The 27,619-nt window shown below is 36.8% G+C and overlaps 1 protein-coding gene across 2 annotated transcripts in view; it reads right to left on the bottom strand.

Annotated features, from left to right (window-relative positions):
* Window positions 1-1,158: 1,158 nt before the first annotated feature.
* LOC136238967 (ABC transporter G family member 20-like) overlaps window positions 1,159-27,619 on the bottom strand; it is a 73,609-nt gene continuing 47,148 nt past the window's right edge. For both annotated transcript variants that reach the window (XM_066029689.1, XM_066029696.1), the window contains exons 17-22: window positions 24,238-24,326; window positions 24,075-24,178; window positions 21,159-21,231; window positions 20,999-21,085; window positions 14,216-14,320; window positions 1,159-1,349 (exon numbers count right to left, since the gene is read on the bottom strand). In XM_066029689.1, coding sequence (XP_065885761.1) covers window positions 1,240-1,349; window positions 14,216-14,320; window positions 20,999-21,085; window positions 21,159-21,231; window positions 24,075-24,178; window positions 24,238-24,326 — 568 coding nt within the window. In that variant the 3' untranslated portion in view covers window positions 1,159-1,239. The remainder of the gene's footprint in view (window positions 1,350-14,215; window positions 14,321-20,998; window positions 21,086-21,158; window positions 21,232-24,074; window positions 24,179-24,237; window positions 24,327-27,619) is intronic.

Genomic DNA, 27,619 nt, shown 5'->3' with positions numbered 1-27,619 from the left:
TGTTATTGCCATCAGTTAGTGCTATAGAGGTTAATGGGTAGAGGAAGAAGTTATGTAGCAGAACAAAAAAGCTACCTTACAGGCAATCAGCAACCTTTAGGCTCCCTCCTTGTGTTTTCATCTAACTGAAACTTTTATGGCCAACACACTACAAACCACATGACTACTTTGGGCTGTCCCAGTGCCCAAATAATAGAGGTTCAGATAAGGGAGGTACCACTGTATTCTGGATTAGAACTACAGCTGTTGAATTAGAGAGGTTTAGTTTTGGAAATCTATCCTTTTGGGTGCATGCAAAATTTGCAGGAAACTCAATTGAATTTTATTGTTTCGCACATTTGGATAAAGCAACTATTCCACCTTCTTGCTGTGAAGTTTCACGACCAAAGCTTCCTTCTGCTAGGAGATATGGATGATTTCATCAGACCATGTAGTGATTTCACAATGCGTGGGACACCAATTAACTTATAAATGGGGTGATTTGTTCAGGTGATGGAATGATTAAAACTGAGTATTTATACAATGATACACGTCATTTAATTGAAGAAAAGGAACAAAAAGATCTGATTTACCATCAGAAATCTCTTTATATATATAATTATTTGTAAAGAAAGTGGTTTGTCACCATTATCACTCTCAGAACTCGATGCATTACTTTGAAAAGTTAGTTTGTAATGTATCAGACAGTAAATTGACCATATCTCTGCAAGATATCAAGCTGAAATTTTACATCAAAAGTCTCTTTATTATATATATATATATATATTGTAGATGATAAAAATGGTAAACAAACTGATTTTTCACCATTTGTCACAAGCTTTAAAACTTTTCCCACTTATCATATGGTAGAAGAAGTGATATGATAATGATTTCCAATATGCTCCATCAGAATGTGAATTTGAATCCATTTCTTATTTTTTTCAGCCAAATTTATCTACAAGAACCAGAGGATACAATTATAAACTATTCAAACCATTTGCTAATTGGATGACAAGAGCACATAGTCTAGTTAGTTCCCCATCAACTGATTTTTTAAACAAAGACTTGATGATTACTAGACTGATAGAATTAATTGACAGTTTGCATTGACTCAGGACATGCCTTAAATTTCCTTAATTACAAGTTTTATAATTTAGCAATAAATTAATTAAACTGAAATATATAATAAATATCTGCATGATAGAATGAAAGATACATATGTATGGTTGGAGACTTGCTAAAAAGTTCTGAGGTTAACACCTAGTATTTTCTCAATTGTAATCCCAAACAAGTTAAGGAAAGCAGGATGATAATCCAGGAAATGAGAACAATTATCCCAAGGTAGACTGGCTCATCTGAAATTCCCCATCCTGTGCAGTGGAAAGTAACACAGACATTTAACAATAATAATCATACAGTATGGTAGTACTGTATAGTAGGGATCATACAGAACTGGGCTTTTCCAGCCAAAAATATCACCCTAAACCAGCTTCAATTTCCCTTTATGGCAACTTGACAGTTTTGGCTAGGCACAGCCAAGACCAAAAATGTCTTCAGATCAACTCCAAACCCTTCCAAAACGTTTCTATGGAATTTTTAAAATTTTCTATTAAACAGAATTTTATTTGGACTAACTGATGCCTTCATCCAAGCATAACTCAACAATGGATATAGCTACAGGTTTGATTTCTTCACTGTTCAACGTTGCTTCATCCTGAGATGTGCGATTCACTAATCGTAGTATGATTGACCAATACACGCATCATGGACTTTCCTTTGACCCCAGTTCTTTTTACTGACAACGCAAAGTGTTCATTTATTCGTGATAGTGCATTAGTGTCTTCCTGCTAATAATTTATTTAGTACGCACTGCTCTACTTTCTGTGCTGGTACATTTGTTTCTCGTGTGTTTGTGTTTGCATTCAACTGATTGTTCCAGATGACAGGTGTAGGATAAGAACTCATTCTTAGCAAAGTAGAACAGGCACGTACAGATTAGTTGGAACACTTTAATTGCTTGCGTTTCTTAACGCACTGCTTTGCTGTGTAAGTTCTTTGTTCATTCTATGAACAATGTTTATAATTGTTTGTTTCTCATGTGTTTTAGTTCAACTGATGATGATTGGAGGATAATAACTCGTTTTTAGCACTGAAGTAGAACAGGCACTTGCATATTAGTTGGCACGGTTTAATCGCTTGCGTTTCTTCAGTAACACACTGCTTTGCTGTGTAAGTTCTTTGTACTAAGGTATTTCATTCTATGAATACTGTTACTTGTTGTTTCTTGTGTGTTTGAGTTCAACTAACTGTTCCAGATGACGAGTAGAGGATAGTTTTTTCCAGTTGGTTGGCTAAAGTAACAAAGCATTAAAAGTCACGTGCTTGAAAGCAGCCAGTGAGATCAGTAGCCTTCAGTTTAAACTATTGCTGTCTGTTTGGCATGAAATTTCATTGGTTATTTCTTTTCACGTGATATTTCTGCATTTGACCTAACCAACCTGAAATACACTGTAAGAACTCGAAAGCAGAACAGGTACACGCTTCAGTTGGCATGGTTTAATCGCTTGTGTTTCTTAGCACACTGCTTTGCTGTGTGGTAAGTTCTTTGTACTAAGATATTTCATTCACAGGCTATGAACACTGATGTACTGGCCTGTATGCCCAGCTTGTTACAATTGAGATTGGTTGCTTAGGGTACTTTACACCTGTGGTGCTGACCAAAGTATTGTGCATGCAAGTTACCATCCAGAGCTATTAAGCCCGGCATTGTTTGATCAATCTGTCAGAATTGCAATATCCTGCTCATACAGAATTTTTAATGCTCGCTCCTCAGAACTGTGGGATCTGTCAGATCTGTTAAACTAATTAAACCAATAATTGATGTATGTGTTCCGGTGTTTTGTTTCATTTTAGTGTGTGTGCTTACCTTGCCAGGGCTCCAGCTGCTTTAAAGATTCTTGGTACCCCTGCATCTAGGCCCCTTATATATTTCTTGTATGCTTGTCTTAAATTTATAAGATGTACAAATCAATCAATTAAATCAATCATTGTAGAACATCAGTACACCAATCTATGTGCAAAATTACAGTTTATTTTCAACAAAAAAAAATTGACGGTGTCTTCTTTAATTGACTTCCCATAGCTACATCAATTCATCTTTATGAAACAAACTAGTTACATAGATTGATCACCATGCAGTTGTAAAAAAAAGAAAAACAAGTATAAGAAAAAAATTTGGAATTTTAAACTAGAGTAGGGATCAACTATAATAATAATAGTGTACCAAAAGAAAGTACTGAAACAAGCTTGAGTTAGTATATGTGACCAAGTCTGGGAAAAGCGGTCTCATCGCCCATGTCAGCAGATTCAATTTTTCACCCAGAACACAAAGCTACATGAATAAACTATCTAATTTCACAATCAAAATCAGCTATACTTGAGTGTTCTGATATTGCTGGCTGCTTTTCCCAAGCCCTGTGGCAATCCGTACATGCGGTGTGGGGCCTTAAAGGAGCTCTAGTCAGCCAGGGGATGGCTGTATGTGGCTGTACAGCTCTGTGGTGTTGAATAAAATAATACTTCTGCTGTGAATTGCCTTTCATTTAGCCAGTTGTGAGACCTGAATGGCCTATAACCTGGCCTAGTTCATCCCTACACCTTCCTTTTCAATTTTTTGAACAGCCTCTTTCCTTCCTTCTGGGCCTCCGCCTCCCTCCCCTTTTCAAGCTCACCTGATAGACGGTTCAAAAACTATCTAAAATGGTGGGAAACTTAGATGTTGGCAAGTTGCACAGTGGATGCTTTGAAAGGTAAGGAATTGGTGTAAAACGTGTGAAAATTTGGTACATACAGCTTCAACCATTGGTGAACTACAACACACTAAATACTTAAAACCGGCGTTTCTCGATACTTTTAAATACGTAGGCAATAAGACCGGTTTTCCCAGACTGGGTCACATATTATGACAGCAAATTACTGTAACACAAAAAGAAGTGAATATCCCTACTGTGCATTTCAACAGAGTTGGGGTAGTTACTTTAGAAAGTATCTAGTTACTAGTTACATGTTACTTTTATCCCATGTAACTTAGTTACAGTTACTTTTCAAAAGGTAACTAAGTACTCTAGTTACTAGTTACTTTTTTAGTATAAATTATGACTTGTTTTTAGCTTTTGTAACATGAATTTTGCTCAGATATGCATCAGTAAGGGATGCAATACATATGTTCACTTGAAATAACAATTCTGTGGCTATTTCAGATCAGTTTTAATTATTGCTACGTCTGTTACTTAAGCTGAATCATAAAGAGCAGTACACAGAATCTGTCTATGTAATGTGGCTGAAGCATATGTGGCAAAAAAATTGAAGTGCTCTTGCTTTTAAAGCATAATTAGCTATAGTTACAATGTAACTATTATAATTAGTTACAATTGTAATTTAGTTACTTTTCAGACAATTACTCCTAGTTACAAGTTACTAGTTACAAAACAAGTAATTAATTATATTACTAGTTACTTTAAAAGTAATCAGTTACGTAACTTAGTTACAAAAGTAACTAGTTACACCCAACTCTGCATTTCAATTATGGGAACTCCACAGTACAGTATGGATATTTACTTCTTTTTGTGTTACAGTAATTTGCTGTCATAATATACTAACTCAAACTTGTTTCAGTACTTTTTATTGGTACACTATATTCTAGTTGATCCCTACTCTAGTTTAAAATTCCTAATTTATTCTAATCACGACATTATGCACTTGCAATCATCTATACACCAAAAAATTTACTTAACCAAGCTGATATGTGTAAACAGCTCACAATTTAAGTGTTTTTGTCTCCTCACAGGTCCTGATTGGGATAAAACTTACATGATGAACTCTTTTGTTGACCATTGGGTATTGCTGTTTATATAGAAAGCAGAGGAAGCTCCAAATCACAGCTGTTGTGGTGCACACCTACATGTAGACTGCACATTGCTGAAGCAGTTGGATGATCAAGTCACTACTGGATTAAGAATTTCTCTGCATTCAACAGTATTTGTGGGAAACTAGTTTTATCACCCATGACAGCATATTTGATTTTTCACCAAGAACACAAAGCTACATGAATGAACTATCAAATTTCACAATCAAAATCAGCTAGATTTGAGTGGTCTGGTTTTGCTGGCTACCTTTCTCAAGCAGGGTGGCAATCTGTATGAGTGGTCTGGGATCCTAAAGTAGCTCTGTCCATGGCTGTATGTTGACTAAAGACCTGTACTGTAAATGTTCTTTCATTTAGCCAGTGTTGAGATATAAATGGCCCATAACTTGGTCTAATTTATCCCTATTCCTTCTTCTTTAATTTATAAACAGCCTCCTGGCCCCAGCCACCCACCCCTTTGGAGCTCACCTAACACAGGCAACATCAAGTTAAACTATCTAAAATGGCAGGAAATTTAGTTGTTTGCTACTTGTACAGTGGATGCTCTGGAAGAAGTAAATAAAGCAAGAGTAAAAGAATAAAAGTAATAGCAAGGCCATAGCAGAATCTAAGAAATGCCATCTCAACAATTAAACCATGGAAAGAATGTTCTACGCATCAAAAAATAACCAAAACAAGTTAGCGCATGATGTTGAAGAGGTTGTGAAATTAAGGGTTTCTGTTGAATTGCAAAATGCTGAAGTTGACATATTTGAAATCAATACTGGTACATTTTGTGGCCATCAAAATGTTGAGACTAGAGGAAAAGTTTAGATGACAGAACTCACTCTTTATTGTATGTGAAGGGCAAATTTTCTATTTCAGACAAAGTAGTTCATCTTCATTGTTCCAGCTCTTCCAAAATGTGACCAAGTAAAAAAAGTTTCACTAATTTCTGAGATTTATATAAAGCCTACTCTTAATAACATTGTGGGAGTGCAACAAAGTCTGCCACTATGTCTTACTGTGTTTATTTAGACTTATGAAGCAGGCTTCAAAGGATGGTAAAGACATTCCTGATAATATAAGAGTACATGAAGCTCACTGGTGATGGCACTATAGAATAGCCCAAGGACTAAATGTTAATTTTGCTTTTCTGTACTGGAAGATAATCATGCAGGCACAGTCTGCTTCTAGCAATTGTGTATTTACAATTAACAAAGGTTATGATGAAATACTGTATTGGCTGGTCTACATTTGTGAGAAGCAAAGGACATAGAAGTTATTTCTATAGACGGAAATGTTTATCACATGACTTGGTTTCTAGGTGGAAGCCAAAAACTTTTAGCTACTGTTTGTGATCTGGAAAGCACAATGAGTAACTACGCTTGCATTTGGTGTAAATGCCCAAAAAATAAGCAGTTTGACATCACCCTGCAATGGTCAATAAATGATTCTGCTAATGGAGCAAGAAGTATACAGGAAATATCCGATAAAGCCAAGTTGTCAATGAATAGTACACATCACTTTAATTGCTCTAACAAACCAATCTTTCCATTTATTCCCATGGTTATTTATCACCTCCATTTGTTTTTAAGAATATCTGATGTTTTGATTACATTAGTGATATGGGATCTTCAGATTACCGATGACCTTCATGGAGCAAAAGGCACACTACAAACTAAGGAAAAAAGGGAAACGGTTAAGTACATTTCAGTAATTTTTAAATGGTCCCAGCAAAATCTAATTTACTTGCCCAATAATGGTTTATTGACAAAGAATCTAAACGGTTGCAATGTCATGACCTCACTGGACCTGAGAAGATTCGCTAATGTAAATTCTAAAGCAGTTTCCCATGCTTCCTAATAACAATAATGTACAGAAATTATGGAAAAAATTCTATTCTCTAGTGCAACAGTCAAACTGTGATGATATTGATAAACTTGAAAAGTCTGCTAAAAGCTGGGTAATAATTCACTTTGTAAATCTATACCAATCAAAAGACGTCATCCTTTATGTACATGCTTTTTCCATGCATGTGTCACAGTTTTTACATTTACATGGGGATATTTCATCTTTCACACAGCAAGGCCTCGAGAAGGTAAACAATATCACTATGAATTTTTATCAACGTTGTTCTAACCATCATGATTTTTAAAGCTTGAAACAGATCAATCGGCTAGAGGTTTTGGAGCACCATGGATTCTTGCAAACAAAGCAGACACAGAAATGTTCAGTATGCAGATCAGTAGGCCACAACAAGCATCATTGTCCTATGCAGCCATAAGTATAATGAATGGAAAGATGAACATTTATTGTTAATGTAATAGTTTCCATTACAACAATACTGTATACTTGTGTATACTGTATGTTACACACAATTCAACTCTCACTATACAAATTGCTTTTATCTTTACCAAACATTTCAGTATTACCATGTCCACAAGTAAAGCTAACACTGAGGGAGTATTCAGTGTCAGTGGTGGCACAACTATGAGAATTACTACTTGGCATGTATTCAATAAATGGCATCTTTTTACATCAAATGTTTCTATTAGTGCAAAACCATAATCCCTGTTTTCATCAATCTCCCTATAGTGCCAGTTAGACACTACTGTAACAAAATGATTTAAATCTTTGTAGTTGGAAACTTTGCAATGTTATATTCTCTTGAGGGTGTACCTGCTAACTTCAGACTTCCATTAAATGAGACTAAATCAAATGGCATTGCTATCTTGATTTTGGGGGACTCTCTGTCGCATGATCGGTCACTCTTAATCTTGACATGAGGTTCACTAAACAATGAAAATAAGCAATACTGAGTTGATGCAATTGCCCCGGATTCCTCACTCTGTAGTACTGTAGTTGAGCCTCTTCTAAAATTAACAGTTCAATTTCTGCTTGATCTTTTTATTCATCATATTTATGGCTGTACCCAATGTAGTGAACTTTCACCCTACTATCTTGCTCTCTGATGATTTTCATGAAGAACAACTCTTTAGACTTTTTCGCTTTTCTTTTTAACCTAGACCACCTCAGCTACTTGTAGTTCACCAAGTTGTGGTGTTACCTTTGTTGCTTCAGTTGTTTCTACATTCAGCGTAGAAACATGACAAGCATAATTATACGGAAACTGTTTCAAGCAAAACTGTCACTTTATAAAATACATTGCCATGTTCCAATATGCTCCTCTGCTGTTTTCAGCTAGAAACGACATGGGAACAACAGTTTACAGATTAAAGTTGGGTTCCATGTTGGCAGACAAGTGGGAAATGAAATTTGTTTTTGTTAAGATGTTCAGTCTGTAATCATGTGCTTGAGTGGACAACAATCATACATCATTCTGTAACAGCTAGCATTGATTTGGCCTATTCTGAGAGCAGACTCAAAGCCATTGTATAGCATGTTTTACAGCTGCTAGTGTTATCCAGTTTTCCAGCACTTGACATCAAGGTGGTGGCAAGAGAATTCTATCTAGCCCGGGTGAAAATAATGCATGCTACAAAGAAGAATATTTAAAATTTAACCAAGGTAGGGAAAAAAGGTCTTGTATTAATATTAAACCTACATATATACCACATTGTTTCCTTGCTCATGAAGAGCTTGAATATCCTTGTTTGTTTCTGTAGCCCCAATGCATATAACATGTGTGGTCACATGCATTTATTTACAATGTCATGGACACGATTCTTTGACACTTGTACATGCAAGTCAATACAAGGCTAAAACTAAATTTGGTAGCTTTACCAATTCATGATGATCAAACTCCAACTCTGTAAACCATACATTATGGTTGTGAATTATCTGTAGTTTACTTTCAGTATAGTTAGTGTGCAAGTAAATTTTCTTTGCTATTTGTATTGTTCAGTGATATAATTCCACAACTACTGCCCATAATAGGCTGAAACTTTGATACACCATATTTTCGACATTGTTGATAATCCATACCAAAACAGCCAAGCTGTGTGGAAAGGGCACAGCCCTCCCCAAATAACCAGGAAAAAGATGTGAAGTCAATATGGTGGCCAAGAAATGGCTATGATGGTAGGTTAATGGTAAAATCTTGATAATGTAAATTTGTGTTGCCTCCTCCTTTCACTAGGATTCACCACCAAGCTCACCTGAATTGTTGGTTTTAAATTATTTAGCCATTAACCTACTCTACAATCGCAACCATTTATCGGCACTACCTTGGATATCACATTTTTCACCTTGGCTTTTGGTGGGCCAAACTCTTTTTCACAGTGAGGCTGTAGATATCACTGCTTTTTGCAATTGGTTACCCCAAAGCCAGCCATTGGTCAGTTTAGGGATTTCCTTTTTGCTTGCCTTCTTTTTATTACAGGACTGTGTGTTTTTGTATAATGTGGTATATAATCATGTCCACTTGAAGTTTTGTAATTATTGACATTTTGTACTCTGAAAAATTATCACATGTCGTTGAACTGTCTACAGGTTTCCTCGTTTGTAGCTGAGCTCTCTACTGGGTGACTTATAACATAGCTGAACTATTTATACAGTGACTTGTAATGTAGATTAACTCTCTACAGGGCAACTTGTAATGTAGCTCAGCAAACTCTCTGCATGGCAACTCATGGTGTAACATAGCTGAAATTTCTACAGGATGACTTGTTATGTACAGTATCTGAACTTGCTACAAGTGACTTGTTATGTAGCTGAACTCTCTACAGGGTGATTTGTAATGTAGTTGAATTCTACACAGGGTACTTGTAGCATAACTGAACTCGCCACTGGGTGACTAATGTAGCTGAATTCTCTACAGTGACTTGTTGCATTGTATGGTTGCATAGCTGAATGCTCCATTACAGTAATTTACTATAATGCAGTTGACTTCTCTATTATGGTAACTGTACTATTAGAGTACCACCTTCCAATTTCACACTTGCTACAAATAGTAGGAAACAAGCCTAAATTGTCAACAAAAATTTGAAGATAGAAAGATGACTGCTCATGTTTCATCTTTCAAGTTGCATTTCAATGCATATTCCTCCATAAATTTTGGTAATTTCAAAATCAGTAAGTCTGTCAATTTTAGATTTCTATGAAATTCTGTGAAATTCCACAAACTTATGTTACATTTTTTTCAATTGTCAACTTTCATCATGGTTCAAAATGTACAAATTTTCTGCCATATTTTATCTGAATAATTTCAGAAGTGATCTATGAAATTTGAGGTCATTACCTACCCCTAGCACATAGTTGAATTTTACTTACTAACTCAATGGTTTTAAATCCAATTCATCCAAATCACTGAATGTCTTTTTATACCATTCTTAATCCACCTATATTTTGGTTTTAGGCTTGTTACTTTAAGCAGTTTGCCATGTAGATGTGGCAAGTAAACATTTCATCTGATTTATTCATCTCATTGGTAATATTCATAATTAGTTATTATACTTAGGACACTGCAATTTTAGGTTAACGTTAACTGCTGAACTTGCCAATAAACTATGTTGGCCATAGGCATGGGAAAAAATTCCCTGGGTCGCAAGCACCTGTAATTAGAGGTGTACCGATATGGCTTTTTTGTTGTTGCAGATATCCGATATTGATGCAGCTAAAAGTAGCCAACACCAATAGATATTTGTATATACTTTTATTTTGTATGTTTAATATGACATTGAAACAATTAAACAAGGTACACTCACACTGTTGTATAGTTACTCACACTGTTATATAGTTACTGTCTGCTGTAAGTATAGTCATTTCCAACTAATGCAAAGTTGTACTTAATCATCAATAGTGACTCAGCTAATTCTGGCTGTAGCCGAGACCGTTTCTCATCATAAACCTCACTAGCACCAGAGAAAAGATGCTCTGAATGAACACTTGTTGCCGGAGAAGGAAGATATCTCTGTGACACCTTTGCTAATATTGGATAATGTTTATAATGATCTTGCCACCACTTGAATGGGTTGCCTTTCTTAAAATCTATCAAGGAGGTAGAAAGGAACTGGTCAACTTCAGGTTCTATGTCTTCACCAGTGGGTGTAGCTGGACATACAGACTGATTGGATTCTTGTATGATTTCTGACAAACAACCCCAAAGCTTGCTGCTACTACTTCTTCTTCTGAAGCAATTCATTTTACTGCAGGTTCATATACTTCAGTCTCCTCTTTAGCATGTAAATATTCTTTCAGTAGCAACCTCTTGCTGAATTGACGTGTTGATCCACTGCTAAAAAACTTATCTTTATATCTTGGGTCTAACAACGTAGCAAGCAGAAGAAAATCTTTGTCTTCAATATCAACAAACCTTGAATGCAGTGAATCTAGCATTTTGCTTTTCATGGCACACACACACCAATATTGTCAGCCTCTTTTTCTAATACCTTAGTTGAGGTTCTTACAAGTGGTATAACTTGGGATATTGGTGCAGCTTTTGCAGAAACATTTCTTGTTATTTCTTCAATAGGTGACAAGGTATCGATAATTTTGGAAGCAATATCCAGTTGTGAAGCAGTAAGCACAGGTATTGATCCATCAACACCATATGCAGCAATTGCCATTTTTTGTTCAACAATTGACTGAATCATGCATGTATAATGATGAGTTCCAACGGGCCGGCTCATCTTGCTTCAGTTGATGTTCAGGCAACCCAAGGCTCTTCTGAATCTCTTTAAACTTTCCATATGCCAATGTAGACCTCTTAAAATGGCCTACAATGTGTCCACAAATTGCAAGCAAATCAACTACACATCATTGGGCCAGCACACCATCACTGACTACAAGCTGGAGGCTATGAGCAAAACACTGATAACTTGGAATGGCGGCATCTCTCACTATTTTTTCCATGTTTGCAGCATTGTCACGTAATACTAAGTGTACACTGCTTTTTCAATGTCCCACTCTGAAAGCATAGAAGTAAATTTTGCACAAATAGCACTTCCAATATGTGAACCTTCCAACTCCTTCACACACAACACTGCAGATACTTTTGTGAAATCTTGCTCAACCCAATGAGCCGTCAGACTCAACAGGGAATGTGTAGCAACATTCGTACCCCACCCATCTGTAGTAAAGCTGTTGTATTCTATACCGGGGGCATGTAGCTTCTTCATCAATTCTGCTTTGATCCCCACGTCAATTTTTCTTAGTACAGTTTTAGTCACATATTTTCTGCTAGGAACTTTATACCTAGGCTCTAATGCACCAACAAATCATAAAAAACCTACATCTTCTACAACAGAAATGGGTTGACAAACCATAGCAATCATTTCACCTAATTTCTTGCTGATCACTTTAGCTCTGGGATCATTGATGTCTCATGGCTTAAAGCGATCTTGACTCCCTTGCAGCGTCAACTGATGTAAGGCTGTGAAGCCTCCAGACTCCACCTTCTCCCTCCTTACATCTTGTCTTTGACTTTCCTTCTTGTCTTTAATTTTAAAGAATTTCTGATACACAAGTGGGTGGTTAACTCTCAGGTGGCTAACCAAATTTGAAATAGTAAATGCCTTGCTGTTGCCTCCGCAACACTACCTCTCCACATTCCTCACATTCCACACATTTTTTTGGTTTGGCACACACTAAAAAATTCCCATACTGGTGATTTCCACACAACCTTAAGCCTTGGCTTAGGAGCAACAGGCGTTGAAAGCGGCAAAGCCACTAGCTAGCGGTTCTTCAGCTCCAGAAGTCACGGTAACAGTTTCATCTGAGGAAACAGCCGTCGAGGTGGTAGTAACTGTGTCTGAAAATAACGACGATGGTTCTAGTGTTGGACTTAAGGGAGAACCACACAAAGATGAAGACATTTCAGTTCACATTTAAAAAAAGTGGCAAACGGCATTAATAGGAATAATTATCAACACAAAAAACGCTGCGCAAATATCAGTACAATGTAAACAACTGTACCGATTTACCGATATTGCAAAAATTGCCATATCAGTAGCTGATATATCGGCCGAGTCGATAATCAGTACACCCCTACCTGTAATAACAGAATAATAATTGTAATTACTTTATGCTAATAATGGCGACCAGATCTGTGAAAACCCAACACAATCATGCAGTTTTCAAATTCCTGTTTATTAAGTAATCATAATCTACTTAGCCAAGTGTACCTTCTGGCAAAGGTTCAGCCTCATATGCCAATAACTTTTGGAGTTACAGCCCTACAAAGTAGCAACAACAGAAAGGTTGATTTGAACAGCAAGTATAGAGTAAATACATTACAGGCACTTACTAAAACGTTTGTAACTTATGAACAGAATGATGTACGGAGTTAATATGTTCACCATTATGTTAGCCATAAATAAGGTAATTGATTACTGGGTAAGTTTTTCCTTTTACCGCCTTTCATACAAAAGCAAAATTAGTAAAGAAAATTTGATCACGATCACATATAATCGCTTTGATGTGACGTACACAAATGCCCATAACTTGCATGTCCTTTGGTCCACTTTAACAAAACAAAGATTTTCCAACTCTTCTTAAGTAGGCAAATAAAATGGTATCTAGGATTTTATTGTCAGTCACTATGAAAAAGGCTTCAAAAATTGTGCAGAATTTTTCAATAATATGCAAATATTTCACCCATTGTATTCAATGCTGTATACTGTAATTTTAGGCTTGTGTGATTGCATCGGATTTTCGTACATCCGGTTACAATTGTATGTGGCATTCGGCCAGTAGCTACCTAACACAACCCTTAGCAAAACTCAATCATGTAATTGTTACAACACACTGTTGGTTCTTTCATTGTATCTTCATGGTATTTCACTACTTGTACTAATAATAGAATAACAATACTACTACTAAGAGTTCATTTTCAAACAGTACGATAGTGGGGTTGGTAAGAAATCATATGGTTTCATGGATTTTTGCACCTTAAAATACAGCCTTGCAACTGATACGTTTCACCCGAAAAATAAACCACGAATACATTAGTACTGCTGTAATGATGCTGTACCTTGGTTAAACGAAGTGAAAAGTTGAATGTTTCGATGTACAGTGAGTTTTAAAAGTTTTGAAATTTACCTGGATTTCGTCTGCCAGCCTGCCTGCTGTAAGACACGGTTGCGCTAGGTGTACGGCTCCAGAAATTTCAGACAGCTAAGGTAATGATGGCGGACTCATGAAATGTTGTTCCAATTACATTCTGTACACTGCACCATGGGTGTGACATTGGTACAGCTACAACAGTGGTGTGACATTCGGTACAGATACAACAATGGTGTGACATTTGGTACAGATACAACAATGGTGTGACATTGGTACAGCTACGACAATGGTGTGACAATGCTACATGTATATACATCTACACACTATGATAATTGATAAAGTCACAAGCAGTCACATGCAACTTACCTTTTAGTAGTATGCTTCTAATACCCTCTACAGGATAAGTGATAGGAGATAAGTTGCTACATATCTTCAGCCAATCACTAAATGATTCAGTTGGCCACAGCACACCTATGTATATGCACAACTGATGATAAATACTCAATATTATATTTACTTAATTATGTGTAGCGGGTATTCCAACACCATATATACCAACTTACACTGTATAATTATTATTGTGACACACATTAGAACTATTTACAGTGTAGTTCAAAAGTGCATCATTAGTTCTACATACTACTACTACTAATGGTACTATTATTAGTACTATAGTTACAGCTTTTACTTTCCTTTCAGCTTCTATAGTATTGTACTACTAGTACACTACTTGTACTAATAATAGAATAACAATGGTACTACTAAGAGTTCATTTTCAAACAGTACGATAGTGCTGTATAGTAGGGGTTGGTAAGAAATCATATGGTTTCATGGATTTTTGCACCTTAAAAAAACAACCTTGCAATAAGTTTTACCTGAAAAAAAAAACTAGGAATACATTAGTACTACTGTAATGATGCTGTACCTTGGTTAAACGAAGCGAAAAGTTGAATGTTTCGATATACAGTGAATTTTAAAAGTTTGAAATTTATCTGGATTTCGTCTGCCAGCTTGCCTGCTGTAATACATGGTTGCGCTAGGTGTACGGTTCCAGAAATTACAGACAGCTAAGGTAATGATGGCGGATTCACGAATCTGTTGTTCCGATAACGTTCTGTCCACTGCACCATGTTGTTTGCTTTCATCATTCATTTGCTTCTTTGTTCTCGAAGGATAATTGATAGTTGAGGCCCTTAATAGTTGCAGCAAACGCCACTACACAAACACGTGATTTTAACAAAGTGTGAGTACATGTGCTTAAGACGAGGGTGAACGAGTGTAGTACCCAAGGAGTTGTCTCTAGCAATTATTAATGCTGGGTACTCATTTTATATAGTCTTAATTACCAGTTTAGCTTTTTTTGTGAGATAGCTAGCTGATAATGTCTTTGAGGGGTGGATCCACCTCGGTATCCAGACTTCTAAAAGTGAGGATTCCACTCTTAATGGTGGGCTCTCCAGCAATGTTTTACTGTAAAATCATCAACATTTAGGCCATTAGAAATGCAGCTGAAGCCTTTAACAGTTGCTGTAATAGCTTTAAAAAACAGAACGTTAACTATTTTTAGAGGCGCTTATTGCATACGAAGGTGAAAGATAGCTGCTTCAGGTGATATTTATACAATGTGGAAAACAAAAAGAGTATAATATAGGTAGCTAGTTAGACAAAAAAAGTAAACAAACTAGCTATTTAAAAAAATAAAAATTCTAAAAGGAAGTAGGGATTGGTATAATATACATGCTACAAAAAGTAAGGAAACAAGCTCAAAAATGTTACAGCTGAAATGAGAAATGATCCAGCAGTAAAAATTAAGGAAACAAGATTACACGACTACTTGCTAAAATGACACACACTTTAATCCCTACTTTTGGCTAATTTGATGGTCTCATTTCAAGATTCTAGCTAGCCAAAAGTAGGCATTAAAGTGTGTCTTATTTTAGCAAGTAGTTGTCTAATATTGTTTCCTTACTTTTTACAGCTGGATCATTTCTCATTTCAGCTGTAATATTTTTGAGCTTGTTTCCTTACTTTTTGTAGCATTTATATTATACCAATCCCTACTTCCTTTTAAAAATTTTATTAATTTTTAAATAGCTATATATATATATATATACTGAGAAGAGTATCCTATTCTCATAGTACGCCTGTAGAAGAGCATATTGTGAAGTTATGGTGTAACACTTCTGAGTTCTCTGGTTTCTCTTTGTATAATTAATGATGTCATTAGTTGAACATAATATTGATTGAATGTGTGCCTACTGAACAACATTAACATTGCTACAGGCATGATTTCATGGGTTTAGACAACTGCATTGGCATTTCTTGCCATATCATTTGCAAATATGGTGTTCCTGGGCATTGTGAGTGCTAACGATTCTTGCACTTTTACAACTGCTTGTATGTCACAAACCACAACACCTTGTTGTTGCATCTTCTACAGCAGTATATGAGAGTAGGATACTCTCCTCAGTATGTATATTATGAACTTTTGCTAATAGTACTACTACATTGACACTACTACTACTAGATTAAAAGTACTAATAATACTATCTAATCAAAAACAGCCAAGCTGTAAAAAAAGGTGCGGCCCCCAAAAAGGCCATAGTGAAAAAAGATGTGAAATCCAAGGTGGCGGCCAAGAAATGGCTGTGATGGTAGGTTAATGGTTACATTTTAATAACAAAAATTCAGGTGAATTTTGTGCCGCTTGGTCTTGGCACCAAATTCACCTGAATTGTTGTTATTAAAATGTAACCATTAACCTACCATCACAGCCATTTCTTGGCCGCCACCTTGGATTTCACATCTTTTTTCACTATGGCCTTTTTGGGGGCCGCACCTTTTTTTACAGCTTGGCTGTTTTTGATTATATATCACTTCTTTTTGTATTTGTATACTGCAAAGCCGGCCTATGGCTGGCTTTGGGGCTTTTTTAACCCATGTGTTTTTTCTTTACTACAGGAATAAGAAAGGAACTTAAGAATTTTAGTACTTCAATTATTTTTGATTTTATTAGTAATTATACAAATTATATACATATATTTATTACATGCCCACTATGCCCCACAGGATATTTTTTTTGCAGCTGATCTCTCTACTGGGTGACTTGAAATGTAGCTGAACTATATACAGGATGGTTTCTTTGTAGCTGAACTCTCTACAAGGTAACCTCTTCTAGCTGGTCTCTCTACAGGGTATTTTGTTTCTAGCTGAACTCTCTACAGGTGATTTGTTTGCAGCAAACTCTCTACATGGTGGTGTCTTTGTAGCCGAACTCTCTACATGATGGTTTCTTTGTAGCTGAACTCTCTAAAAGGTGACTTCGTCCAGCTGAACTGTCTACAGGGAGATTTTTTTTGTAGCTGAACTCTCTGCAGGGTGATTTGTTTGCAGCTGAACTGTCTACATGATGGTTTCTTTGTAGTTGAACTCTCTACAAGGTGACTTCGTCCAGCTGATCTCTCTACGGGGTGATTTGTTTCTAGCTGAACTCTCTACAGGTGATTTGTTTGCAGCTAAACTCTCTACATGGTGGTTTCTTTGTAGCTGAACTCTCTACAAGGTAACTTCTTCTCTACAGGGTGATTTGTTGTAGTTGAATTCTCTACAAGGTGGTTTGTATGAGGCTGAACTCTCTACATGGCGGTTTCTTTGTAGCTGAACTCTCTACAGAGTGATTTGTTTGCAGCTGAACTCTCTACATGATGGTTTCTTTGTAACTGAACACTCTACAAGGTGACTTCTTCTAACTGATCTTTCTACAGGGTGAATTGTTGTAGCTGAACTATCTACAAGGTAACTTCTTCTAGCTGATCTCTATACAGGGTGATTTGTTTGTAGTTGAATTCTGTACAGGTGGTTTCTTTGTAGCTGAACTCTGTACATGATGGTTTCTTTGTAGCTGAACTCTTTACAAGGTGACTTCTTCTAGCTGAACTCTCTACGTGGTAATTTCTTTGTAGCTGAACTCTCTATATGATGGTTTCTTTGTAACTGAACTCTCTACAAGGTAACTTCTTCTAGCTGATCTTTCTACTGGGTGATTTGTTTCCAGCTGAACTCTCTACATGGTGGTTTCTTTGTTGCTGAACTCTCTACAAGGTGAATTCTTCTACCTGATCTCTCTACAGGGTAATTTGTTTGTAACTGAACTCTGTACAAGTGCGTTTTTGTGGGTGATCTCACTGCAGGTTGATTTGTTTGTAGCGGAACTCACTAAAGGGTGATTTTGCTTGTAGCTGAACTCCTTGTATTGTATATAGTTTCTAGCTGATCTCTCTACAGGGTGATTTGTTTGTAGCTGATCGCTCTACAAGTTGATTTGTGTGTAGCTGATCTCTCTGCAGGTTGATTAATTTGCAGCCGATCTCTCTACAAGGTAATTTGTTTGTAGCTGAACTGTCTATAAAGTGATTTATTTGTAGCTGATCTCTCTGCAGGTTGATTTGTTTTAGCTGAACTCTCTACAGGCTGATTTGTTTGTAGCCGATCTCTCTACAGGGTAATTTGTTTGTAGCTGACCTCTCTACAAGTTGATTTGTGTGTAGCTGATCTCTCTGCAGGTTGATTTGTTTGTAGCCGATCTCTCTACAGGGCAATTTGTTTGTAGCTGATCTCTCTACAGGGTGATTTTTTTGTAGCTGATCTCTCTTCAGGGTGATTTGTTTCTAGCTGATCTCTCTACAGGGTGATTTTTGTAGCTGACCTCTCTTCAGGGTGATTTGTTTCTAGCTGATTGCTCTACAGGTTGATTTGTTTGTAGATGAACTCTCTACAGGGTAATTTGCTTGTAGCTGAACTCCTTACTTTGTGTCTAGTTTGTAGCTGATCTCTCTACAGGGTGATTTGTTTGTAGCTGATCTCTATACAAGTTGATATGTGTGTAGCTGTTCTCTCTGCAGGGTGATTTGTTTGTAGCCGATCTCTCTACAAGGTAATTTGTTTGTAGCTGAACTATCTATAAGGTGATTTGTACATAGCTGATCTCTCTGCAGATTGATTTGTTTTAGCTGAACTCTCTACAGGGTGATTTGTTTCTAGCTTATCTCTCTACAGGTTGATTTGTTTGTAGCTGATCACTCTGCAGGTTGATTTGTTTCTAGATGATCTCTCTACAGGTTGATTTGTTTGTTGCTGATCGCTCTAAAGGTTGATTTGTTTGTAGCTGAACTCTCTGCAAACTGTTTTGTTTGTAGTTGATTTCTCTACAAGGTGATTTTTTGTAGCTGACCTCTCTTCAGGGTGATTTGTTTCTAGCTGATATCTCTACAGGGTCATTTTTTGTAGCTGACCTCTCTTCAGGGTAATTTGTTTCTAGCTGATCGCTCTACAGGTTGGTTTGTTTGTAGCTGAACTCTCTACAGGGTGATTTGTTTGTAGCTGAACTCCTTACATTGTGTCTAGTTTCTAGCTGATCTCTCTACAGGGTGATTTGTTTGTAGCTGATCTCTCTACAAGTTGAATTGTGTGTAGCTGATCTCTCTGCAGGTTGATTTGTTTGTAGCCGATCTCTCTACAAGGTAATTTGTTTGTAGCTGAACTGTCTATAAGGTGATTTGTTTGTAGCTGATCTCTCTGCAAATTGATTTGTTTTAGCTGAACTCTCTACAGGGTGATTTGTTTGTAGCTGAACTCCTTACATTGTATGTAGTTTCTAGCTGATCTCCCTACAGGGTGATTTGTTTGTAGCTGATCTCTCTACAAGTTGATTTGTGTGTAGCTGATCTCTCTGCAGGTTGATTTGTTTGTAGCCGATCTCTCTACAGGTAATCTGTTTGTAGCTGAACTCTCTATAAGGTGATTTGTTTGTAGCTGATCTCTCTGCAGGTTGATTTGTTTTAGCTGAACTCTCTATAGGGTGATTGCTTGTAGCTGAACTCCTTACATTGTGTCTAGTTTCTAGCTGATGTCTCTACAGGGTGATTTTTTGTAGCTGAACTCTCTACAGGGTGATTTGTTTCTAGCTTATCTCTCTACAGGTAGTTTTGTGTTGATTTGTTCATTGCTGATCGCTCTAAAGGTTGATTTGTTGCAGCTGAACACCCTGCAAAGTGTTTTGTTTATAGCTGAACTCTCTCCACAGTGACTTGTGTGTAGCTGAATTCTGTGTAACTGAATTCTCTAGAGAGTGACTTAATTGTAGCTGAATTCTCTACACAGTGCATGACTTGTTTATAGCTGAACTTTCTTCAGTGTGACTTGTAATGTTCTGAATCTCTATAGTGATATATTTGCTTAACTCTCCACATGGTGATTGTCTTCTTGCTGAACTGTCTATAAGATTAACTGTTTGCAGCTGAACTCCCTACAGAATAACTTGTGATGTAATAAAATTCTATAATGGAATAAATAAACTAGCCGAATGCTCTATTAGGGTGACTGTTCTATTAGAGTATCTCGATCTCGCATTTGCTACACGGAGTTGGCTTTCGAATCATAACTCAGTGGTTTGTAATCCGATTCTTCTGTACTACTGCAAGGACTTTCTATGAAGATTATTCCAGTTATACACCGATTTTCAGCTTATTGCTCTAAGCGGTTTGCCTAGTAGGCGTGAAAACTAATACTTTTTTATTCATAAAAATCGATCGCGTAATTGTGACACAGGTTGGGTTTTGTGTCATATCTCCATGGTCTTTATCTCGATTCCTTTCAAACCACCAAAAGGCACTCCTACGATGGTTACTCCATCTACATAGCAATTTTCAACTCATTCCATGAAGCGGTTTACCCTGTAGGCGTGACAACAAATCGATCTTGTTTTACGCGAATAATCGGTCATAACTCCTGCGAAACTTTGGCAGCTCGTATCTCGGAAATGGCTGGAGCGATTTCCTTCAAATTTGGAATGTAGACTCCCTTGGCTTGCGGGAAACTGTGTAGCAAATTTGGTTCCAATCAGATAAGTGATCACCGAGATACAAAGGTGTGAAAATGACGTTTTCGTTCTTCCTGTCAATATACTCACGGGTGTGGCGCGCCGGCTTCTTGGGCCGCACGACACACTACCGTGTGTCTTGATAAAGTGTGTCATTATAGCACAAAAATCTCATTATAATTTGTATATGCAGGATGCTTCACAGCCTGCATAATTATTATACAAATTGTATTAACATTTCACAATTACACATACAACAGTAAAATTATCACCTCCTAGTAGCAGAAAAGGATATGACATTGCAATATTCAGTTGCAGTGCTGGTCCTTCATTAGACATTAACATTGATATCACCAATCCTATACAAAGTGACACACAATGACAATGGAGCAATTGTTAATAAGATCTGTAAATGTCATTGTCACTACTAACCTATGGCAACTCCACAACTCCCCACCAGATACACAATAAAGATGACTAGTATGATGCTTCCTTCTCTCTTCACCTGTAAAGTGTTAGGCAAAAACTATCATGAGATTGTGAGATACATATAGTTGTATAGTCTACTATGGCACAAAATACTAGAATGCTGGAAGCCATCAAATGTTATATATACATTGTGAAATGTGTGACTGAAAGAGCAAAACCTTTTTTTTTGTAAAACTCTATTTTCTATAAAAGGTAAAATCTGTGCACTTTGGTATGCACTGAAAGAAATTAAATCAATAAAATATTCACCATCGTATTCACCTGATCATGACGATTAAGAAAATCATTGCTTTGCGTTCATACAGTAAAAGCACACGAGTTATGAGCACTTATATATGATGCAGTAGAATGAAGTTGCTCTTAATGGAGTATCTATAAGATTCTCATTGTTGAGCAGTGTTCTACAGAAGTGGCCTTTACTGAGAGGGTCTTATACGAAAGGTTACACTATGGTCCATCTACTAAGGTATTTATATCAGAAAACAGAATGTGAAAATGTTATTGCAAAGCTGAGTTATAAGCGTTTGTTCAAATACACTGTATAATTTTTGGGACATTTCCAATGGAACTTCAAAATGAAGAAAATTTTACCAGCCTTTTACAAGATAAAAGTGCTTATAACTCCACTATCCTATGACAGATTTTTGGTGTTAGTAAGTATATGATCCTTAGGATACTCTACACTAAGCTGTGCTACACCAAATTAAAATTGTTTAAAATTCTCCTGGAATAGCTAACCTAACCAATATTGTTAAGGCATTGCAAGGTTGGTTTTGGTCAATTTTTTGTGATAATATAAGGTGTAAATTGGTGTAAACCTAAGATGTAAGATGTAAGCTTAAGGTTTATAACTTACTATACAGTATTACCACTTGGTATTACCGTATTGTGCAATATAGCGTCTGTTTGTTTGCAGTCAATGCTAGGTGAATCAGTGTGGTGGACTCGGTGAACTTGCTATCGTGTGCTATTCTCGTAAGTGTTTGTTATTCAGCTGTTATTTAATAATGGGTCTTAAGTAGCTAACGCAGCCCACAATAAAGCTTTGTTTGTGCATTTTAAGGGACAATCCAGTATGTTACAAAATAATAACAGAATAACAAACACTTACGAGAATAGCACGAGATAGCAAGTTCACCGAGTCCACCACACTGATTTACCTAGCATTGACTGCAAATAAACGGCCCAATTCACCAAGTTCACCGACTGTAAATAAACACTGCTGTAGTTAGAAGTGTCTTAAATTTAAGATAGGGTTCTAAAAGACTGCAAAATAAATCAGAAATTAGCGTAGGCGATGTTATTATCTGATGAGCGTGCTTATGGAAATTAACTCACCACATCCCAGAAAAATGGCAGGTCATAATCGAGCAAAACTACATCATATGTTTAACTACATATCAAATATTGTCCCATGAAGCGCAAGAGTGAATGATTCAAACTTTGAGAAAATCGCTTATGGTGGCTCTCGCAAGAGAGGTTGAGTTCCAAGATTTGTACTGAAGAAACTTGACTAGCCAAAGAACTTGTGATAGTAAATCCAAGGTTGTGGAACTAACACAGTCTAAGATATAAGCGTCAAAAAATGGGTGGCTTGCGCTAATGAGTATGTGAAGGAGAAGGAAAAGAATACGACGTTTTCAGCATACTTTCATGCGGCGTTACTAAAACATAACAGGGATTACTTACTTAGTAATGCGCTTATATAATAATATATCAAAGGTTTTGTTGTATCACAAGGTTTTTTTATAAACGAAAAGTTTTAAAGGTAGGTTTTAGGTGTGTGTTCTATTAGAGTTAGTCGTTCATGTAAATAACTGACGGTAGTTGCACACCCTACTTTCCTTGGCTGCGCGACTCACTACTGTGAGTCTTGATATTAAATAAACTAGCTTTTTAGCAATGGCTGAGAAGGCTTCAAATTTTGTAGGGAAAGATTCGCTGATAAATTAGAGGTCTATGTTTAAATTTGCGCATAGCTTTATGTCTTTGTGAGTTACGGCAATGAGAACACAAGATTTTGAATGGCTGAATACACTTTTAGTGTTAACTTGAGTTCTATGTAAGCTATCATTAATACTAAAAGTAGAGTTGTGAGTTATAAGCTGAAGTTGTAGTTTCCAGTGTGCTACTGTAAAAAATGAAGGATTAGTTTTAATTTAAGCGATTTGTAAAGAATCTCGCATAGTTATAAAATGGTAAAGGCTAGCAAAATTCTGTTAGGTTTGTGTTGAAGAGATAGGGAGGTACTTCCAACATAAGCTATTCATTTTACATGTTGTGTGAATACAAGTAACAATACAAAATCACATATTGCATGTTAATATCTGTTGAGTATGTTACACGTACATACATAACTCATAAGTACTACATTAACTGTTGTTCTAGTTCTAAGGTACTAGAACTACTTTTGTACAGTAATTGAAACCGCCTTCTTTTTCATTTGAAAATGTGGAAGTGGAACAGGGGCATTATGTTCTAGACGACTTTATGGAATTTAGTTCTAATTGCCTATGAATTCGTACATTAACAGTATGTCCTGTGGAAAGCATGTTCTCATGGGAGGGGTTACAAGAGGCAAAAGGAACCATTACTTTGAATGATAACATGATTATATATAGTAAACTGGTGTACTATACTGTTTACAATAGATAACTAAAACTGGGGCACTGGAAATAATACTGACTGCGATTAACTTGGGGTATTAGAAGTAAAACTACTACTACAGCTGACTGGGGTACTAGAACTAAAATTACAGTTGACTTGAGGTACTAGAGCTAAAACTAAAACTACAGTGGACTGGGGGACTATAAATTTGCAATACTAAAACAGCACTACTAAGTACAGTAAATAACTCACATTAAATACATAAATGGTAAAAAGAGTTGCTGAGATGACTTGCAATAATACAGCAAAGGTATATGCAAACATTTGTGAAATGACCACTTCTATCACACTGACACCTGCAGGTGACCAAAAAGTGTATGGGTGGTGCTTACACCAAAGAGATACATGTAGGTACCTGCCACCCAAGTGCGATCATACAGTCCTCCCTTTCTCTCTATAATCAGATTTGTGGATGTCAAAGCAATAGTTATAGTTAATGTCATCCTGTAACAAGGTTTAGTATGTAAACAAGACCACACCTACATCTGCAGCCATTATACAAAATTATTTTACATAGCAATCAGTATTAATGACAACATAACAAAATTGTTTTTCTAAAGTTAGATCTCTGAAATGTACATATGTAAATGATTACTGCTAATACATGTGTTATACATAGAGATAATATACATGTGTGGCATGAAGATTTTTCAGCATTCAACAGAGTTTTAATGTCACAATTCTTACTCCTGGTTCAGTCAATAATGTGTTACATAATCGCTATTACAGTTTGGGCTTCCCAGTAATATTATTTACACTGTGACCATATAAGGAGACTTTGAAGAATGATTTTGAGAATTGACTGGGACTACAGACTAATGGCAAATTGTTTCACGGAGACAAGTTAGTGATTGACTTTAAATTTAAGGATTAAACCATACTGGGAAACTAAAGTTACTTATGTGGGACGCATAATTCCTGTTGAGAACCTCGTCCCTAAACAAACTCAGAGCTGTCACATGATAACCTCCACCATCGAAGGCCTCAAAACATTCTTATGCCTAGAGAAAGATATAATTATACTATAATTCCAAACAATTTTGTTAGATTTAGCCACCAGACTAACTCCACTTTACAAGTTGTTACAGAATGGTGGAGTTACATAATTCTGACTCCACATGTACTGGATGATGTTGGTGATACCTAACCCACAGAATTGGCATGCAACGCTCCTTCTTTTGGAGTAGGGCTGTACTGTCACAGATCCATCCTGTAACATTTATCTATCATTGAGTGGAGCAACAACTATGCCCATATTGACAAGGAGTCTTGCAACTGTTTCAGCACTGGAAAATTCCATCAGTACATCCATCAGTGGCAGACCAGTTGCTCTTTTCATCAACCTTTTATTCACAATCCTCTCATGAACATTTCAATTAATGTAAATTATTTCCAGTGATGGATTGCAGACAAGGGCCCTGACATTAAGTTCCTATTACTACTCACCAAATTCAAGTCTCAAGGCAAAGCCAATGCTCTTAGTTTCTGTTACCAAAGAGCCTGACTTTCAGTTCTGATTCTGTTATAGCAATGGAATATTTGTCCCAAATTCTGTTGATGTTGTAATAAACGATTATGTAATTGTATTATTGTGTAATTAATTAAATGTAGTTATAACATTGTATATCAGATCTAGGGATTTCTAGAACAATCTATTTCTGCACCTATAAATGTGACCAGGCCTGCAAAAACAGGGCATGTGGGCACAAACTACATCCCATCACTTTACAGGTCATATTTCAGTATTGGAACAGAATATTTGCATTCTGTATCTTGCATCCTAAAGGCAATTAAATGCTTACTAAGAGCTGAAACTTGCATTGCCATAGCATTATGGTGAAAAACGTTATGAGTGACAAACTTTGGAAAAAGTGGGTAAACATCATGTGCCCACATGCCCTATTCTCGCAGGCCCGGTCACAAATTGTGCTTGTACAGAATTTATTCTCTCTACAGTATAATAAGTCAGTTCTATGAAGTTGCTGCTGTGGCACTCCTGCGGTGTTGTTCTTTGACAGGTTATGGGCCCAGACACCAAGTGGAGCAGGCCAGAGTGGACGGCATGAATGAGAGACTTTGTTGTGCTTACGAACTAGATACTACAATGCTGTGGTACCGTGGCATAAGGAGTCTATTAATGGTACCCTGGAAGGCAAGCGAGTTTTCACGTCTCGTCTATTGTTGTTTTCAGTTACAGCTCAAAGAAGGCTAGCATCGTTTTACTGAGTGACCACCCCTGCAAAGAGGACAGTACACCATGCATATATTACATGTACGTACATTTGACTGGAGCGAGCCATGGCTACATTCTTCGAGAAGATATTTGTTAATATTCCACAACTAGAGAAAAGTGGAAGTGCTGTACTTGTCATGATGTGGTTTTCAATGAGAATGAGTTTGAAAAGAGCACAAATGCTAGCGAGTTTGAGCTGGAGAATACAGATAAAGTAGTTACAGAAATTCCAGTAGAATCCGAGAAGGAGAGTGAACAAGAAGTACATGTAAATGAGCAGCCAGAGCAATTGAGACAATCTGAAAGGGTGAGGAGACCACCTGTTCGTTATGGTATTGATGAATATACTAACACTGCTAATGTAACTAGTCATGTAGCTTACCAGGCAGTATGAATTGAAGAGCCAACTACTATTGACAATACCATTAATAGTGAGTATTCTAAAGAATGGAAGGCTGCAGCTGGTCTTGCTTTGATGGAAACCAAACCAGGAGTTTAGTTGAGCCACCCAAAATAAATGGGTATTCTGAGTGAAGTATGATGGTAATGGTGACGTGAAGTGTTTCAAAGGCAGACATGTTGCTCAAGGGTTTTCGCAAAGGCATGGAGTCTATTACAGAGAAGTGTTTTCAGTCTCTTGTTGCACATTTATCTTCAAACCGACTATCCTTCCAGCCTTTGCAGCTGAGAAAAAGTTACAGATTCACCAGATGGATGTTGCTAGCACCTTCTTAAATGGTGATCTATAGGAGGAAATCTATATGAGGCAACCCCCAGGATATGTGCAGAAGGGAAAGGAGGAGTTAGTGTGTAAACTAAGGAAGTCCATTTATGATTTGAAGCAATCTTCACACTGCTGGAATGAGAAACTCTGTAATCACCTGAAATCTCTTGGGTTCAAAGAGAGTGGAGCAGATTCATGTGTTTGTATCCAAAGTGGAGAAAAGGCTGAAATTGAGCAGATGAAAGAGGGTCTATCTGATGAAAGACATGGGACAACTCCGTTTTTGCCTAGTCATCAACTTTGAAGTAACTGAACAAGTCATTTCTCTGTGTCAGAAGCAGTACCTAATAAAACTATTAGAAAGGTACAGACTCTCAGAAGCAAATACTGTGGCTACACAAATGGATCCTAGTGTTAAACTGGTACAGGATGATAGTTATAGCAAGAAAGTTGATCCAATTCAATATCAATCTATGTTAGGCAGCTTGCTACATGCAGCAAAAGTTACACGTCCTGATATAGCACATGCTGTTGGAAAGTGTCAAAGTTTAGTGTTACACCAACACAGGCCCACCTTACTGCAGTCAAAAGAATCCTCCAGCATCTCAAAGGTACTATTGATCTGAAGTTACGATACAAACTGGTTGATGAAAAGTTATTAGGATACTCTGATACTGATTAGGCAAATGATTTAAATGTCAGGCACTCAACAACTGGTAATGTGTTCACAATGTCAGGAGGAGCTGCTAGTTGGTTAAGCCAAAAACAAGCAACAGTTGC

Source organism: Dysidea avara, chromosome 1 (genome assembly GCF_963678975.1).
Source record: "Dysidea avara chromosome 1, odDysAvar1.4, whole genome shotgun sequence".
NCBI lineage: Eukaryota > Metazoa > Porifera > Demospongiae > Dictyoceratida > Dysideidae > Dysidea > Dysidea avara.
The sequence above is the reverse complement of the archived record's forward strand: the minus strand, read 5'-3'. Positions and strand labels throughout refer to the sequence as shown.